Consider the following 19,853-nt stretch of genomic DNA (forward strand, 5'->3'; position numbering starts at 1 on the left):
ATAACAGATCTATAAAGTGAAATATATTAATCCTGATTAGTTCAATAGCTGAAGTTTGGCTTATTCATAAGTTTTACTTAAAGTGATATTTTACAACTTTGGTATCTAAAGGCACCAAACCAAGATTCTGCACTAAAGTTATATAAAAGATCATATGCATTTCCATGTCTACCAGTCTATAAAATCTATAAAATAAGATTTGTAAAACATTATACTTATCTATTGATGATTATCATTGTTGGTAATATTTCATTGCCTTTGTCTTTCATGTTCTTTTACATTTTCTATCCAATTTGTTTATAAATATAAAAAGTAAGGGATATTAATTTTGCTTTTCAAGAAAGATGAGCAGCCATATTTAAATAATTTGTCTATACTTATGTAGCAAAATTATAAAACAATTGAGATACAAATATGAATTATTTTCATAGTTTCACCTCTATAAATATTAAATGTTGTGATGTGATAGATGATTTGGCCCTTGAACTAGAAAAAAACGTAGGTATGTGCAAGTCCTGATGCTGTACTTGCTGTCTGGATGACTTGGATCAATTACTACTGTAGAACTGGAGTAATTTTAAGACAGCTTGGTGGGACCCACAACACTTAAGATACCTGTGGTTAGTTCTGTCCTAATCACAGCAGCCTAACCAGTTTATCCTAGTGTGTCACAAAGGATGATTGTTTCTTCAAGTGCCTTCACATGGAAATGTGGGGAAGCAATATTCTAATGATATCTAAAAATGCTTTCTGGGATTTCCGGCCAAGATGGAGACGTAGGTAGACACAATGTGCCTCCTCAAACAACCAAGATAGGGACAACAATACTTTAGAAACAGAATAACAAGCAGAACTAACAGAAAATTGAACTGTATGGAAGTCGGACAACCAATTAGTTAAAATAGACCCATTCATCCAGACTGGTAGGAGGGCCGGAGTCAGGCAGCTGGGAGGACGGGTTGAGTCACAAAGAGTGGTGGGACCAGGCTCATAAGGCATCCCGGGCATGCAAGACCACAGCAGGCAGACCATGGGCACACAGATGGCAATTGGCAGACCCCAAGTACAGGGTGGCAACCAGAAGACCCAGCAAGGTGGTGATAGTGAAGCAAGGCACTGTGCACAACCCAGGGTCCCAGTGCCAGGAAATAGAGCCTCAGGGCACTGTTTGAAAACCCCTATGGGCATTGAGGTGCTGGGAGACACTCCCAGACTCACAGGAGAGTTCCTTGGAGAGACTCACGGGGTCCTAGAATGTGCACAAGCCCAACCACATGGGAATTAGCACCAGAAAGGCCCAGTCTTGGGGGAAGCAGAGGAAGGGACTGAAGTCCCACAGAGAATGGAGCAAGCACCATTGTGCCTTCTAGGACCCTGCCCCCACATACAGCATCACAACCCAGCAACTGGGTTGTCGTGCCTTGGTGAACACCTAAGGCTCTGCCCCTCATACATAACTGGCACGTCAAGACAAAAAAAAAAGGTCCAAATGGAAGAACAGATCAAAACTCCACAGCAAATACAACTAAGTGACTAAGAGATAGCCAATCTATCAGATGCACAGTTCAAAGCACTGGTGATCAGGGTGCTCACAGAATTGGTTGAATTTGGTCACAAATTAGATGAACAAATGAAGACTATGCTAAGTGAAATGAAGGAAACTGCACAGGGAACCAATAGTGATGGGAAGAAAACTGGAACTCAAATCAATGGAGTGGACCAGAAGGAAGAAAGAAACAACCAAACAGAAAAGAATGAAGCAATAGGAACTCAAAAAAATGAGGAGAAGCTTAGGAACTTCCAGGACATCTTTCAACATTCCAGCATCTGAATTATAGGGGTACCAGAAGGAGAAGAGGAAGAGCAACAAGTGGAAAAGTTATTTGAACAAATAATAAAGGAGAACTTTTCCAATCTAGAAAAGGAAATAGATTTCCAGGAAGTCCAGGAAGCTCAGAGAGTCCCAAAGTTGGACCCAAGGAGGAACACACCAAGGCACATCATATTTACATTAGCCAAGGTAGAAATGAAGGAAGGAATCCTAGAAGCAGCAAAAGATAAGAAGACAGTAACCTACAAAGGAGTTCCCATCAGACTGTCAGCTGATTTCTCAAAGAGACCTTGCAAGCAAGAAGGGTCTGGAAAGAAGTATTCCAAGTCATGAAAGACAAGGACCTACATCCCAGATTGCTCTATCCAGCAGCAAAGCTTTCATTTAGAATGGAAGGGCAGATAAAGTGCTTTTCAGATAAGGTCAAGTTAAAGACATTCATCATCACCAAGCCCTTATTTTATGAAATGTTAAAGGGACTTATCTAAGAAAAGGAAGATAAAAAACATGTATAGTTAAATGACAGCAAACTCACAATTATGAATAGCCACACCTAAAACAAAAACAAAAACAAAATAAGCTAACAACTAGAACAAGAACAGAACCACAGAAATGGAGATTACATGGAGGGTTAGCAACAGGGGACTAGGAGTAGGAGAGCAGAGGAAAGTTACAGAGAATAAGTAGCATAGATGGGGAGGGCAAGAATAGTATGGGAAAGGTAGAAGCTGAAGAACTTATGACACATGGACATGAACTAAAGGGGGGTAATGTGGGTGCATAGGGTGTTCAGGGTGGAGGAGAGTGAAGGGGGAGAAATGGGACAACTGTAACAGCATAATCAGTAAAATATATTTTAAAAATAAAAATAAAAATAAATATACTTTTGAGTTTTTTATGTTTTGTTAGAGGAGTCTTGTGACAGCCTTATTTTTGGAAATAGGCACCATAAGGCACAGACAGTTCACATAACCTGCTCCTAGGTTAAAGGACTAATCAACTGGGAAATTGGTATTTTGAAGTCAGGTGGTCTGATTCTTATCTGGAGTCTGAGCCTTCATCCCCTTGTTGTGCTGTCACCTGAATGACTCCATGCTGATCATCTACAAAATCTGACATGAAGGCCAGGAAAAAGATTAATATGAAACCTATGTTCATGTTTTTGCCACCACCAGATAAGTATTAAAAGCAACTGTTTTGCATCGAAGGATTGGTGTCTTAAACTAAAGTGCTCACTGAAGCACTAGGAGGGGCCCCCACACTGTGGGGTCTTAGTTCACCCTTCTCAGTGTTCTAAACTGTTCTAAGGGTTTAGTAGTTTTGTATTTTCACTATTGGAGACAAATAACATAATAATTCCAAAGAACACTTGACCTTTAGTGATAACAGGACTTGTAATTTTTATTCCCTAAATAATTTTAAATAAATTAATATCTGAAAGAAAAGGTTAATAAGATACTAATAGTTTTAACATGATTAAAATATAACCGCTTTCTAATTCATTATTCAGAAATAGAATAGAGAAATCAGTATCAACAGTTCCCTGATAAAATTAAGCCTTGGCCTGTTACAACCCATGCCAACTTAAATATCAACATTATTCCATGTGCTAGTGTCATGAAGAAAACTTAATAATCAAGCTCATATAATGATAGCATAAATCAATGGCAAGTTTAAAGCTCAAATTTTATTCAAACCCATCTTTTCTATACATAAGAAAATAATCCAAACTTCTAATAAAACATAAAATGCATATAATTTGAAATCAGCAGTATCTGATTTAACAATAAAATAAAATATAAATGTTTTATAAACATGGAGTTAAAACAATGGACAGATATGTATTTGAGTAGTTTTTCAAATTTGTCTTATAAGATAATTCATTATATTTAGAGATATTTGCAAGTAACTGATAAATCAGGGGCATTCACAAGTGTGTTGTACTTACCGGATACTCAGAAAATACTGGCTAATTGAATTAAGTACAACTTGTTTTTGTTACTTTCAAGTTCATTGAAATTACAGTTTTGCCTCATCTGTCCCATTTGTGGATGAGTACAGTTCTGTCACACATTTTTTTTCTGTCTCCCATACCATTTTAAAATATTTGTCTACCATTCTTAATCTCAGGGACCCACTCTTTCACTTTCTTATAGAATTTAATTCATTAAGAAGTTAACAGCCCTGGCTGGTGTAGCTCAGTGGATCGAGCATGGGCCTGAAAAAAGAAAATAACAAATACAATTTTATTGTCAATAAATATAGATTTCTTCTTGTGGTAGTGTAGATATATATATATATAGAGAGAGAGAGATATATCTATATATAACAATTTAAAGATTTTATTTATTAATTTTTAGAGAGAGGGGAAGAGAAGGAGAAAGAGAAGGAGAGAAATAATGTGTGGTTGCCTTTTGTGTGCCCTGTACTGGGGACCTGGCCCGCTACCCGGGCATGTGCCCTGAGTGGGAATCGAACTGGTGACCCTTTGGTTCACTGCCCATGCTCAATCCACTGAGCTACACCAGCCAGTGTTGTAAATATATTTTGATTATTTAGGAGAAAATATATCCTCAAATGAAAAGAATTTGTGACATAGAAGCTTAAAACCCCCAAAGGAAAAAAAAACAACAATACTGACTGTTATTATTTTTTTCAGGACACATTATCATGTTCTTCATGGCCAACATCTCCAGGCTTGAGATGGGAAAAGCGATGGTGTGATCTCAGACTGATCCCTCTGCTTCATTGTCGGTTCTCTCAGTATGTTCCTGGGACAGATTTGAGTCGGTAAGTTACTGTTACAATTTTCTGATTTTCTAAGTTCTGATTTTCTGTTAATTGAAATACACCTTTTGTCAAACTCTTAACATAGTATGCCTTATGGTTCTTATTTTTAGCATATTCTTAATAGTAGGAAGAACTAGACAAAAAGTGTATAGTACAGTAAAACATTTATAAATCTAGTGGGGAAAAAAAATAACCCTGACTCTGATTCTAACTTTGTAATGGACTCAGTTTCTTTAATAGATATAGTTTTATTGGATTTTTGTATTGTGTTCTTTTCAATGTTTTATTTTTTAAGGAAACTATATAGTTTACTTAATAGCAAAAGGTTATTCTTATGTAGTTTATAATATTCTCAGATTATTATCTTTAAATAAGTGTAGGGACTCTCGTGATGTCTTCCTTTTCATTCTTGAAATTTGTTTTTTTCTTTTTAATCTTGGTAAGTTGGGGGTGTAAAATTTATTAATTTCTTTTTTCAGTGGACTAATTTGGGACTTTGTTGAAAGTCTTCATTATGTGTACATATTGTAAATCATGATTTTCTGCTGCTTACTTGATTGTTTCCATTCCTTAAACTTTTTGGCTTGATTTTTTGTCCTTATAGTTAGTTGAGATGGAAGTTCTTGGGGTCCAGAAAGTTTTCTGTAAAAATGGCACAGTAAATATTTTAGGCTTTGTGGGCTCTAACATCTCTATCCCAACTACTCATCTCTACCTTTTTATAATGAAAACTGTGACACACAGTATATAAATGAATGGGCATGTCTCTGTTCCAATGAAACTGTATTTATAAAAACAGATGACAGGCTAGATTTAGCCCACAAGTCACAGTTTTACCAAACCTTCATTTGATCATTAATTTTTTAGACTTTTTTCTAATATGTCTAATCAGAGCTGGACATTTCAAGGTTTACCCACAAAGGTAAAAAAAAATAACCATTTCTTAAAGGTGAATTTGCTGGAATCAAATTATTTTAGTTTTTCTTTGTTCGAGAATATCTTTATTTTAACTTCATTCCTAAGGATAGTTTCCCTGGCTATAGAATTTATGGTAGACAATTCTTTTCTTTCAGGGCCTGAAAATATGGTGTCAGTTCAGTTTCTCTCTTGACTCTGCTCTCTGCTGCCACCTGGGAGGGTAGACATGGAAGGCTGATTTCCCTTGTTTTGTTTCTCCTGGGTGATGGGAAAGGCTCAGCTCACCACAGAATGCTGTTGAGAACTGAGGGGATGAAGGAAAAGCTGAGGAAAACCAGCCTCACCTCCCATCACCTGATTCCACCTTGCTGGTGACTGGTGGGAGTGGTTGTTCATTTCCCAGTTCAGTCATGATGGTCAGAATTGGAGGAGGCAGAGTACTGACTAGCCACATCTCATACCACCTCCCTCAGTTTAATTGCTGCCAGGTGGGGATGGAGGTTCAACTGCCCATTAACCTCACTAACTACCCTGGGAAGGAATTGGCTGCTGCCTGCTTCTTTCAGGTGGGACATGGCAGATCAGCAACCTGCTTGTCCCTTGAACACCACCAGGTGGAAGAATTAGAGGATGGGTGGGAAACCAGTCCCCTGTTCACCTCTGCTATATAACATTGGAGGAAAGAGGACATTGTCTCTATTTATAGATGTCTGCCTAGATTAGGGAAGGTTACTGAAAAGATTTAATGTTTTTAGTTTACTTATCTCCCAGTCTTTTAACCATAGGCAATAAGCTTTCCTTGGAGCATTTTTTGGTTTTGTTGTTGGTGATTCTTCTTGGCAAGAGGCTTCTAGAGCATGTGTCTAGGATATATGAGAGACAATGAGGAAAACCAGGAGATTTACCACCTTGCCATTTTCAGGTCCTGAGGTCCCTGGCAGTCTGTTTTATCATTGTATCTTTCAGCAACAAACTATAGTTGTTGTTGGGTTATGTCCAATGTTCTTTAATTGTATTAGGTGACACCTGGAAAAATGGGCTACTCCTTCTTGGCCAGAATTGGAAGATCACAAGTATTGATATTCATGTTTTTATAAAGGGACTAAAGGGTAATGGAAAAAATACAATAAAAAAATAAAAATGTATTTACTGATATTTTCTAGTCTTTTATTACTTATTTGACTCATGGACTATTTTAAAGTATATTGTAAAATATTAAGGTATTTTAGAATTTCCTAATTATCTTTTTTTATCGTTGCTTTCTGGTATAAATTTATGCTGAATGATTTTAATCTTTTGATATTTTTGAGCCTTGGTTTTACCCAGTATATGAATAATTTTGGCAAATGTTTCATATACTCTTGAAATGTTTATTTAGTATAGTGTTCTACATATTTTTTTATTTTATGTTCTACATATTTCAAGAGGTCAGATTTGTTTACTAGGTATTCTGATCTTCTGTATCATTGATAATGTTTTTGTCTGTTTATTATATTAGATATTAAGAAAGGTTCATTCAAATCTCTCACTGATAGTAACTTTATGTCTTTTTTCTTTCAGTTGCATCAATACATGCTATATATACTTAATTTTATGTTATTGATACAGATTTGGGATTTGCAAAACTTCATAAAGTAGGAAGCTTTTATTATAAAATGTTCTGCATCTCTGGAAATGTTTGTGCTTTCAAGTCTTTTAACAATAGGATAATTACACCAGCTATGTGCTGGTTAATATTTACATTGTATACATTTTTATTCATCTTTCAACTCTTCTAAGTCTTTATCTATGAAATATATCTCTTCTGAGCTATATGTATTTGGATTCATCTTTGTCTTTGTTTTAAACAAAAGTAACAATCTTAGCTTTTTTATTTGGATCATTAAGTCTATTTACTTTTAATGTAATTACTGAAATGTTTGGGTTATCTACCTTTTTAATATTTGTGTTCCTTTTAAAACTTTATATTTTGTTTTTTATCATTAAATATTTTATCTTGAGTTAATTGTATATTTCTCATGCAGTTTAACAAACAAGAGATTCCATTTACCAATTACCTATTTTCTCAAATGGTAACATCTTTCAGAATTATACAATACCACATTTTAGAAATTGACATTGATAAAATTCACCACTCATTCAGCTTTCATGTATGATTGTGTTTAGTTCTATAGCATTTTATCACATGGGCATGTCCCTGTGTTCACCAACACCATCAGTGTGTAGAATAGTTTCTTCACCACTGGAATTCCCCTATTGCCCTGTAACCATGCCAGTGTCACTCTTCCCCCACCATGTCCCTAATCTCTTACAACCACTAATCCATTCTTCATCTCTATTATTTTGTCATTGAAAGAACATTTGTTAATAGAATCTTATATTATGTTTTAATTATTGCCTAAATATTACACTATATGTCTTAATTCCTTGGGCTTCAATGCAAAAATACAACAGAATGGGTGGCTTACAAAGATCAGGAATTTATTTCTCATAGTTCGGAATGCTTAAAGTCCAAGATCAAGGCATCATCATGGTTGTGTTCTCTGTTGAAGGCTCTTTTCCTAGTTCAGAGCTGGTGCCTTCTCTCTGTGTCCTCACTTGGTGCAAGGGGCTAGGAATCTCTCTGGAGCCCCTTTGATAAGGCACTAATCTCATTCATAAGGAATCCAGGCTTATAGCTTAAGCATCTATCAGACCTTACCTATTAATATAATTGCATTAAGCATTAAGATTTTACAGATGAATTGGTAATGGGGGAGGACACCAACATTCAGATCATAACACTAAATGTACATGATTTATTAGAATTCAATTTTTTTTTCAGAAAACACTAGAAACCTAGGACACCAATTCATTTATTTCATCCCTTTCTTTGGGTATATTTTTGAAATCACTTAAATTACATGTGTAGTTTAAACTCCTCAGATATTAGTTATATTATCTTTACCTTTGTATCTAAATATATATCCTAAATTTAATTCTTTTGTTTCCTATTATTTTTTTGGTTCTATTTTTTTATTTTTAAAATTGTGGTTCAATTATAGTTGTCTCACCATTTTCCCTGTTGCTCTGTCCTGCTTTTTCCATGTTAAGAAACTCTCTTAATATTTTTATTAATGCTAATTTTTAAAATGTATATATTTGTATTGTTTTTCTTTTTTACTTTTTTAGGATTTTATTTATTTACTTTTAGAGAGAGAGGGAGGGAGAGAGAGAAAGAGAGGGAGGCAACTATCAATGTATGGTTACCTCTCACATGCCCCCTTCTGGGGACCTAGACCATAGCTCAGGCATGTGCCCTGACTGGGAATCAAACCCATGACCCTTTGGTTCACAGGCTGGCACTTAATCCACTGAGCCACACAAGCCAGGGCTCTTTTTCTTTTTAAATATTTTATACAGATTCATGATGAAGAAGTGTTTACCTAAAACAATTTGAGAGAAAAAAGATATTGTTTTGGTGAGTCCAGATGACTAGTCACATTTTTATTTTTATGACAGCTTAACATATCAATAGCTTTTAGCAATTGAATTAATTACACAATAAATATTACAGTAATAAACAGTTATAAACATGGCACTAGAGTGGATAGCACAGCAATTCAGATTCAAGAACAAATGTATTGTTCACTCATTCACCCAATAAAAGTTGATTTAATGTCTGTAATTGGGAGCTGTTGTTTCATTCCTTTGGTAAAGATGCTCAAAGGCATTGGAAGCAGCAAAGATTAAAAAAAAAATAGAAGGATAAATAAATGCCCTGTGATGACAAATGTAGATGATTATTTAAATTACTTCAAAAACTAGGATATGATTTGTTGGTTAGTTTTGCCAAGGTCCATAATTTTAACTTCAGTAATGTAATACATCTCATATATAATTACAAAATTTTGTTGCCATCCTATACTATTGCACAGATGAATTAAAACATCACAATATTTCATCAGTAATGAGACAGTTATGTATGTTTTATGGTAATGGCCCTGGATTAATAAGTATATGCCTTATTTTAATTCTGAAGTTTCATAACATGCTGAACATTGCAGTGTCAGGGAATTAGAATGGGAAGTAGAGGTTTATGAACCTTGGCTGATATTTCAATCTTTGAGCTTTATTTTCAATATATGAAAAATAAGTATAATGGATATATGTATATACTATATGTATAATATATACATAATATATATTTGAGTTTTAGAAACAGTATTTATCTCTGCACTTTCAGTGCTTAACCTGCCTTTATGGTTCAGGAGTGTTTGTATATCATGAGTTATAATGAGGAAGAATTCTGTCTCTCAATTTACTGTATAAGTAGCAGTATCGTGAATTGCATGTTTATTAAAAGCTATGAAAATAGTTTTGAAATTAACTAATTTGTGCTATTACCTTTAAAAAATTTCAAATAACAGACTTTCTAGTATCCTTCCAGAAGCACATAGCCTTTTCCTCCTGAGATGAGGACATTTGAGATGGTGCCATATTGGGCATTTTGGATGAAATTTAGGCCCTGAACAGAAAGTGAAGAGTGTAGTTGTGAGAACTGTGCTTTCAATAATCAATGTATCATATCAAATAAGTTTCTAATAATAAAGCCAAATATAAAATGGGCTCATAGTAAACATTCAATTCATGGTTGCTTGTTGAAGGATGGCAGTTTTAGGAATGTGTACTAGAGGATAGGAAGAAAGAACAGAACCAGTGAGTATGAGGTAGAAAAGAAGCAAACAGAAGAACTAAGTATGATACTATAGTATCAAAAATTATATTGCAAACAGGGTTGTAAAGAGAATAAAATGGTTGATCATACTGATGATATAAAATATACCAAAAAGACTGAGAAACAGTGATTAATTTAGTGGTGATTTTGGGTAGAATAGTTTTTGGAGCTAATTGGATTGACAAACAGTTTGTTATAAGAAGAATATTGACAGTAAAGCATGAAACAATATGTAAGGATATTGTATTTAAAATGTGATGAGGCAGGGAGGAAAAGGATATAAATTTCAAGGCACGTCATGGCCATGGTTACTGATTAAGGGGAAGGACTCAATATCAAAGATAGAGCCAGCATTTCTGTGTTGGTGAGTCATTGCCCTTGCCATTCCATTGCCTATGTTCACCTGTGGCTCTACATATTTGGATCCAGAATGTGATTGACTTTCTTCCATTTTCACAGACTAACAGGTCCACACACACAAAAAGAAGTGTTCTATATAAACCAAAAACATTCAATGATTTTAAAAATATCCAACTAAATAAAAATTAAGATCCTACTTGATTTAGATATTCCATGAGTTATGTGAGTGCCCCTGTGTCTAGCAGCATCTTCATATACACTCACTGTTTCACCTGTTCTTAACACAATTATACTGTAGTGCTAAGGAAGAAAGTTCCACAAATCCCTTAAAATATAGAATTCCCTCTGTAAAAGCTCAAATGTCCTATGGACAGCTCTAGATCAGTTATCATAGGTTTTCAAACTGGAGAAAATTATGTTGTCAAAGATTTGCTACCAGTTTCATTTCTCAAGTTTGTAACATATTTATTCAAGGACATAAGTTTATCAATTACACTTTAGAATTTTCCATAGCCAGAGAAGGATAGAATATCAGGGAACTTGAGTATCTCTGGAATTTTTTTTTTAAATCAATAAAGAATAACCTTTAAAACAGCATATTCCAGTATATTTTAGGGTCATATCAAAGATATTCTGATTGATAAAATGAGAGCATATGTATTTCAAAAACTCATAAATAATGACAAAAACAGAATAAAGATACACAATATAGTGCATCTACTGGCTGAAGACTAGATCTTTAAGAGTTAAAAAGCAAAGCTGTCCTCTCAGAATGATATAAAGATGGAAGGATTCAGGAATATAGGAAAGAAAGATGAACTGTGGAAGATATGTTTTATGAAATAGGATTTTTTCAATCAGAAAGAGATAAGTAAAATGACTGAGAGGTGGGCACAAGAATTTGCAATGTAGATCACTATGAGGGTAGAAAGATAATAGTTTACTTATGAACTAAAATCATGAATCTCAGAGACAAACTATATTGGGACAGCTTTAAAAGAAATTGTTCTTTTGCCAGGGAATTCTGGCATATTAAGAAGAAAAGGCTATAAATTGAAGTTATTGAGAGCTAAGCATCAGTAAAATAGGAACAGCTGGAGGTCAAAATGACAGGATAAACTAGGGTGGGGAAAAAAACCTCCTAACTGGTATAAAATGAACAGAGCACAGTCTAGGGAGAAATCAGGTATATCCTGAATAGGTTTATGAACCAGACATTTGGAAAAGGAAAAAAAATAAAGACGAAAAAGAAAAAAATAATAATTAGGTAGATGTAGAAAGAAAAAGGGTATAGTCAAAGAACAAAAATGTCAGAATTCAAGTCTGACAGTGGAACTGTCTGGAATGATGACTTGACCTGAGGTTAGCAAAAACAGGAGATTGTTAAAGTAAAATGGGGATGATACTTTTGTACTTACAAGTTAAAACTCAGAACACTAACACTGTACTAGGACTATGAGCAATGAAAATTAACATGCATGGCACCTCTTCATCCAACTTACAACCTAGTAAGAAAGAACTGTATATAGCAGACACACAAAGAGGTTAATAACCATTTACTTGTAGAGAACAAGTACAAGTACTAAATGGACTAGGAAATATGGGATTACAAAAATGGTAGAGATTCATTTCAAATACATGGGTTATAAAAGATAACATGGAAGAGGTGGCACCTGTTATTTTTTACATTTTTAATTGGATTTTGACAGGTAGAAATAATAAAACAAGCATTTTTAACAGATTGTAAGATTAAGAAGCTCAATCTGTAAGCTTTAAAATACAATGTAGTAGAATATTCACCAAGATAGACCAAATTCTGAGCCATAATACACACTGAAAAAATTTAAAATGAGAGAAATCATACAGTGTCTGATCTCAGAAGTCAATGGGACTAAAGTAGAAAGTAATAACAGAAAGATAGCAAGAAAAACCCAAGCCCTGGCTGGTGTGGCTCAGTGGATTGAGCATCAGACTGTGAAGCAAAGGGTCACTGGTTTGATTCCCAGTCAAGGCACATGCCTGGGTTGCGGGCCAGGTCCCCAGTATGGGGCATGTGAGAGGTAACCACACTGATGTTTCTTTCCCTCTGTGTCCCTTCCTTCTCCTCTAAAAATAAATGAATAAAATCTTTAAATAAAAAAGCCAAAAAATACATAGGTATTAAACAATACCCTTCTAAATAACACATGTCTGAAAGAAGAAATCTCAAGCAAAATTTAGTAATATTTTGAACTAAATGAAAATTAAAACACAACTTACCAAAAAGTTTGGAGTGCAGTAAGAACATTGCTTAAAGGGAAATTTATAGACATAATTGCATATATTAAGAAAAAAGAGACATAAAATCAATATCCTGAGTTTCTATCTTATCAAATGAGAAAAAGGCAAATTAAAACCAATATTAAGGGAAAGGAACAAGAATTACAGCAGAAACTAATGAAATTGAAAACAGGGAACCAATAGAGAAAATCAAGAAAACCAAAGGTTGTTTTTGTAAAAAGCAATATAATTGACAAAACCTCTAGATGGGCTAAGAAAAAGAGAGAAAGAAAATGAATCTATAATATCAGAAATAAATAAGAGATATCATTACACATCTTATAGGCATTAAAAAGATAATAAAGGTATGTTATGAACAGCACTATAGCCACATTTGATAGCTTAGATGAAATCGACCAATTCCTTGAATGGCAAAATTTGCTAAAACTTACCCAAGAAGAAATAGATGAGCTGAATTGGCCTATATATATTATAGAAACTGAGTAAAAAATCAATAAGCTTCTGAAACAGCTGGCCATATCCAGTGGGAATGCTGACAAAACTTTAAGAAAGAAATTAGACCAATTCTCTATGATCTCTTTCACTGGACAGAAGAAAGAGTAATGCTTTCTAACTGCTTCTTTGAAATCAATATTAACATAATACCAAAACCAGACAGAAACATTATCAGGAAGAAGAACGGCAACAAAAAATACAGGCCAATATCTTTCATTAACATAGATACAAAAACTCTCAATAAAATATTAGCCATTTGAATCCAACAATATATAAAAGAAGTATATTCCACAACCAATTATGGTTTTTCTCAGCTATAAAGATCTAATTTGCATTAAAAAAATAATTGATGTTATCCATCAAGCCAACAGCCCCAAAAAAGACAAATCACATGATTATAAAAATATATGCAGGAAAAAACATTTTAAAAAATATAACATCCATTTATGATAAAAAAGGATTCAATAAATTAGGAATTTATTGAGAAGAACACTTTCTCAACTTGATAAAAAGTATCTACAAAAAACTACAGCTAACGTTATACTCAAGGTGAGAAACAAGAAAGTTTCCCACTAAAGTTCGGAGTAAGGCAAGAACATCCCCTCTCCCTACTCCTTTTTAACATCATACTGGAGGTCCTAGCTAATAAAAGGTAAACACATTGGGCCCTGGCCCAGTAGCTCAGTTGGTTAGAGTGTTGTCCTGATATGTCAAGGTTGGAGCATATGAAAAATCGGTCAAAGAATGCATAAATAACTGAAATAGCAAACTCATGTCTCTCTCTCTCTCTCAAATAAATAAATTATTTTTAAAAATGGTATACAGATTGGGAAAAGATATCAAACTGTCTTTGTTTGTGGGTGATATTGTCATATATGTAGAAAATATTTAAAACTTAACAAAAGAAATATGCTGGAACTAATAATAAATTATAACAAGTTTGTAGGATACAAAATTAATATACAAAAGCTAGTGACTTTTCTTTATACCATTAATGTACAAGTGAAATTTGAATTTTAAAACACAACTATATTCACATTAGCACCCAGGTAAATGAAATACTTAAGTATAACTCTAACAAAACACATGCAAAATCTATATGATTAAGTATAAAAAACTCTGATGAACAAAATCAAACAACAGTTAAACGGAGTGATATTCAATGTTCATAGCTAAGAAGACTCAATATGTTCAAGACACCAGTATTTTCCAACATGTTCTGTGGATCCAGTGCAATCCCATAAAATCCCAGCAAGTTATTTTTTGATTTTGTGGGTAGGCAAAAGACCCAGAACTGCCATCACAATACTGAAGAAGCAACAAGTTGGAGGGCTAATAGTACCCGAGTTTAAGGCTTACTATAAAGCTACAGTAATCAAGATGTTGTGGTATTGAAAAATAATAAAGAAATAGATCAATAGAACAGAGTGAATAGCCCCACCTAGATTCACATAAATATAGTCAACTGATCTTTGACAAAGCAGCAAAAGCAATAAAATGGGGAAGAATCATTATTTTTTTAAAAAATGGTGCTAGAACAACTGGATATCCATGTGCAAAAAAATTGAATTTAGATACACATCTTTCACTTTTCACAAAAATTAACTCAAACAGCTACATATCACTGTTACCTGTAATAACCTTACAGATAATAAATTAAATGGGATAAAAGGACATTTTAGACAAAGGAAATACTGGGGTTGAGGGAGAGAGGTGCATTTGGGGGGTGATGAGGTGTAGGGTTTTTTAATCATGACACAGTTTGGTGAATTTAACCTTGGGAAATAGGAAACAAAGTTGTTTGAAAGAATTCATGTACCTCACCAAACGGTTTAGGTTTGAAACCTGAATAATAAGAGATAAAATGAGAGAGTGAATGAAGATAGCATATGTAGGGCAGAAACAAATTGGAACTTGCTGTATATGAATGGAGCTCATTCAGAAATAGAGTAAATTGTTAAAATCACTAACCAGAGTGCTGCTTTTTACATTTCTTTTCATTCAACATCTTCTCAAATAACCAAATGAAGTAAATGTCATATTTTCAATACTTTTTGAGTAACTATCCTTTCCTATGTAGACAGAAAGTGGTCTATGTAGATCACTCTCTCAAAACAGATTCTTTTCATTGTTACACCTTTCTTACCTTCATTATGTTTCCCATCTTTTCAACCACCACAGAGATATCTTTCCAAAATACAAATCTTATCCTTGTATTCCAATGCTTAAATGTTTTTATTGGTTTTCCCTGACTTTCAAAATTAGATGGAAATGTTGTAGCATGTCTTGCAATGTTCTTGATGATTAAGCTTTGCTTCATCACCAATTTATGCCTTGGCCGCTTCCCATACGCAGGTGCAAAAAGTCAAACAACCTGCATTTCTCTCAAAATGTCACACTTTCCACACTGCTGGTATTTGTTTTAGGATTAATTATCTACTGTCAAAAAAAATGTGTGTTTTCCCTTCCTTCTCTCATCTAAGCCATATAGCCAGTAAGGTCCAAAACTCTGGATAAATTTTAAACCTATTGTCTCCCTCACTTTCTATTAAAAAAAAGTCATTAAATCACATCCTTTCTAATTCTTTAAAATCCCTTGAATGAATTGTTTCTTTTTCATTCTCACAAATACATGTTTATTTCAGTTATAATGGTCTCTAACTTGTCTCACAGGACCAAACATTCCTGACAAATCTGACCATGGTAGTAGTCCTCTATGGTATGTTCAGTGATGGTTCCTCATGGAGGACTTGAAGCTTCTTGCATGACATAGAGGCATTTACTCCAGGCCTGACTGTTTTTCCATTGTGATATCCTGCACTTCTCAAGGAAGTGGTAGTACAGCCTCTCCAAGCCTGTCAACTTGTTCTTCATGGTTGAAATGTTTTCTCATTTTGCCTTCTATTCACTCCACTTTTTTTTTCTGTTTTAATGTCCTTCCTTCCTTCCTTCCTTTTCTTTTTCTTTTCCTTTCTTCCTTCTTTTGTTCCTTTCTTCCTCTTTCTCTCTCTCTCCTTCCTTCCTTCCTTCCTTCCTTCCTTCCTTCCTTCCTTCCTTCCTTCCTTCCTTCCTTCCTCCCTTCCTCCCTCTCTCTCTTTCCCTCTCTCTCTTTCTTTCTTTCTTTCTTTCTTTCTTTCTTTCTTTCTTTCTTTCTTTCTTTCTTTCTTTCTCTCTCTCTCTCTCTCTCTCTCTCTCTCTCTCTCTCTCTCTCTCTCTCTCTCCTTCCTTCCTTCCTTCCTTCCTTCCTTCCTTCCTTCTTCTTTCTTTCTTTTTTCTTCTTTATTTGAGCCAAACTGATGATGACTGCTGGGAAACAACATCTCAATGTATTAGGAAATACTCTGGAGAATGGCAGTTTAGCACCTTATTTTATATAAGTAGTGAAAGAGCAATACCATATGATCTCATCTATAAGTGGAACCTAATGAACAAAACAAATAAGCAAGCAAAATACAACCAGAGACATTGAAATAAAGAACAATCTGACAGTAACCAGAGAGGAGCAGTAAAAGGGATAATAGGGGAAAGGACATCAAGGAACATGTATGAAGGACATATAGACAAAGCCAAAGGGGGTGGTTTAGAGGCTGGGGGATGCAGATGGGTGGGGAAGGGGATGTGGTAGGGTGAAAATGGAGACAATTTTACTTGAACAACAACAAAGAAAGAAAAAATCAATTAATTGATTTTAAAAAAAGAATCAAAAGAAGAGCCATAAGTATTTACATGAAGTCCATTAGTGATAGATTAAGGGAAGCAGGAGAAATCAAAGAAGAGAAACCTCTGGAATTGGATAAAAAGTAAAATGATGGACACTTCTTTTACACAGGTGAGTAAAGGATAGTTAATGATCAACAATTACCATAATGATAACAATGAGGGAATCTATGGTCTCACCACATGTGCAAGGGGGTTGGGAAAAAGGAAATTTACCTTGACATTCCAAAAGTATGTTATCATAGATGCAAAAATACAATAGACAGACTTAGTTAAGGTAAAGGCTGACTTTTGTTAGGGAAAAATACTGGTGGAGAACAGGTCAACTCATCATGTCTGCCTTTAGTTAATAAATTTTCATTTTATATCATCCTTTGTGGTTACTTTAGGTCTGAATTTGTAAGGCTGTCTTTGAGGCTTCCCCTGGACTTGTCAGGTTAATATGTGGCCCCTTTTTGGTCACAAATTAATCCAAAGGGTTCATTGACGACCAACCATTTGGTTGGATAACGAGGTTCCACAGTGCTAGGCAGGATCATTCCTAGGAAATCTCAGAGTCAGTATTTGTCTTGCTGAACAGGGAAGATGCTGGGAATGGGGCAAGACCGTAACTTTAGATGGTATTTAAGGTTGAATTGCTATTATTCAAAAAGACAGATGAATGGGAGTCAGTCAGATCTTATATGTCCTCATTCAAAAATATTCAGGACCATTTCTAATTTTTGAGCTACCATGATCCAAGTCTTTTGCTGCTTGTCTTAAGTTTTGTTTTTCTGCATCTAGTATAACATTTACATAGAAATAACAGTATTAAACCGATAACATTGATTAGGAAGAGAAAACATCTAATACTACACAAAGAAGAATCTGAGAAGAACAAGCATCCTAGTCAACCAAAAACCTTTTACATGTAACATCAGAGTTTTTTTTATTAAGCTAATGTTTTCCTCCTTAGTCCACTGTTATTCACACCTTTAATATGTTTAGCCGGATGAATTAAGACTCTATTATTTCAACATCCAGAAGCTCTCATTTTTTTTTTTCTGGCCAGTTAGTTTCTATAGAAATGACTTCATGGAGAGGATTAAGTTAAATTCCCCAGTATATTGCATTTTCAGAATCAATATTACCATAGGTTTCTTTTCTAATCTGAGTTATTTTGCTGATAATTTAGTATTATATTATATTCCAGTAGTATTTAACATAAATGTAGTGCTATTACAATAAAAATAACTTAGCTCAATGGATAGAACATTATCAACAGACTATAAAAATCTCATGCACAAACTCAACAGGGATATGCATATTCTTTAAGTTCCACATATAAGTGAACTCATGATATTTGTCTTCTTCTAAGTGACTTCTTTCACTGAGCATATTAATCTCTAGTCCCATCCATGCTGTTGCAAATGGCCAGATTTCATCCTTTTTGAAGGCAGAATTATATTCTAGTGTATGTACATATACCACAGCTTTTTTTCCTACTCATCTACTGATGCACACTTGGGTTGTTTCCACACTTGACTGTTGTAAATAATGCTGTGATGAACATTGGGGAGCATGTATTCTTTCGAATTAGTGCTTTGCCCCCCTCAAAAATTTAAACATGCCCTGGCTGGTGTAGCTCAGTGGATTGAGCGTGGGCTGTGAACCAAAGTGTCACAGGTTCGATTCCCAGCCAAGGTATATGCCTGGGTTGCAGGCCATGGCCCCCAGCAACTGCACATTGATATTTCTCTCTCTCTCTCTCTTTCTCCCTTTCTTCCCTCTCTAAAAAAATAAATAAAATAAAATATTTTTGAAAATCTAAAAAAATATTAAAATTTTCCTACATCTACCTTCATGTGGTATAAAGTCAACAATGAATCAAAACAATAATAATGAATTGTGTTAATCATAAATGCATCTATATTTATGTATATACAAAAGTTATATTAAATTTATGGATTTATAGTGGGTAGTATGTTTTTCATATAAAGGAAGACTAAATTTGAATTTTAAATCAATAAATTTACTTTAAAATTTTTTTAAAAACTCAGATACAGAAAACAGCATGGTGATCGTCAGAGAAGGAGGATGGGGGAAGGTAAAAGAAGAGATGGGAGATTAAATGGTGTTGGAAGGAAACTTGACTTGGGGTGGTGAACACACAATACAATATACAGCTGTTGTATTATAGCACTGTACACTAGAAACATATAATTTTATTAACCAATGTTAGCCCAATAAATTCAATAAAAAAACTGGATTTTTAAAAAGAATTTATTTATTTATTTTTAGAAGGAGAGGAAGGGAGGGAGAAAAAGAGGGAAAGAAATATCAGTGTGTGGTTGCCTCTCACATGCCCCCACTGGGGACCTGACCTGCAACCCAGGCATGTGCCCTGACTGGGAATCAAACCAGCGACCATTTGGTTTGCAGGCCAGCATTCAATTTACTGAGCCACACCAGACAGGGAAAAGACCTGGATTTTTGAAAAAATATAAATAAGTAAAAATAAATGAATAAACTTATTTTCAAATTTGACCACAATCAGAATAATTTTTATTGCCAGAGCAATAACCAAGAATAATTAGAAAAATATAAAATATTTTGAATGAGATTATAAAATAAATCTGCACTCAAAAGTTCAGATTATATAAATCTTTAGTTATGCAACTTTTGTTTCCAGCCGGAATCCCTGTGTCTGTGGGTATACTGAATATTACAATTTTGTCTGGGTAGCTTGTAGACTAGTATACATGT

At 34.4% G+C, this 19,853-nt stretch overlaps 1 protein-coding gene across 1 annotated transcript in view; it reads left to right on the forward strand.

The window, feature by feature from the left end:
- Positions 1–19,853, forward strand: part of SNTG1 (syntrophin gamma 1) — a 782,410-nt gene that overhangs the window by 536,658 nt on the left and 225,899 nt on the right. Inside the window, exon 12 of the mRNA XM_045845038.1 lies at positions 4,491–4,621. Within this exon, the coding sequence (XP_045700994.1) occupies positions 4,491–4,621 (131 nt within the window). The remainder of the gene's footprint in view (positions 1–4,490; positions 4,622–19,853) is intronic.

This window comes from Phyllostomus hastatus, unplaced genomic scaffold (genome assembly GCF_019186645.2).
Source record: "Phyllostomus hastatus isolate PE091 unplaced genomic scaffold, TTU_PhHast_1.1 phas_contig_449, whole genome shotgun sequence".
NCBI classification, from domain to species: domain Eukaryota; kingdom Metazoa; phylum Chordata; class Mammalia; order Chiroptera; family Phyllostomidae; genus Phyllostomus; species Phyllostomus hastatus.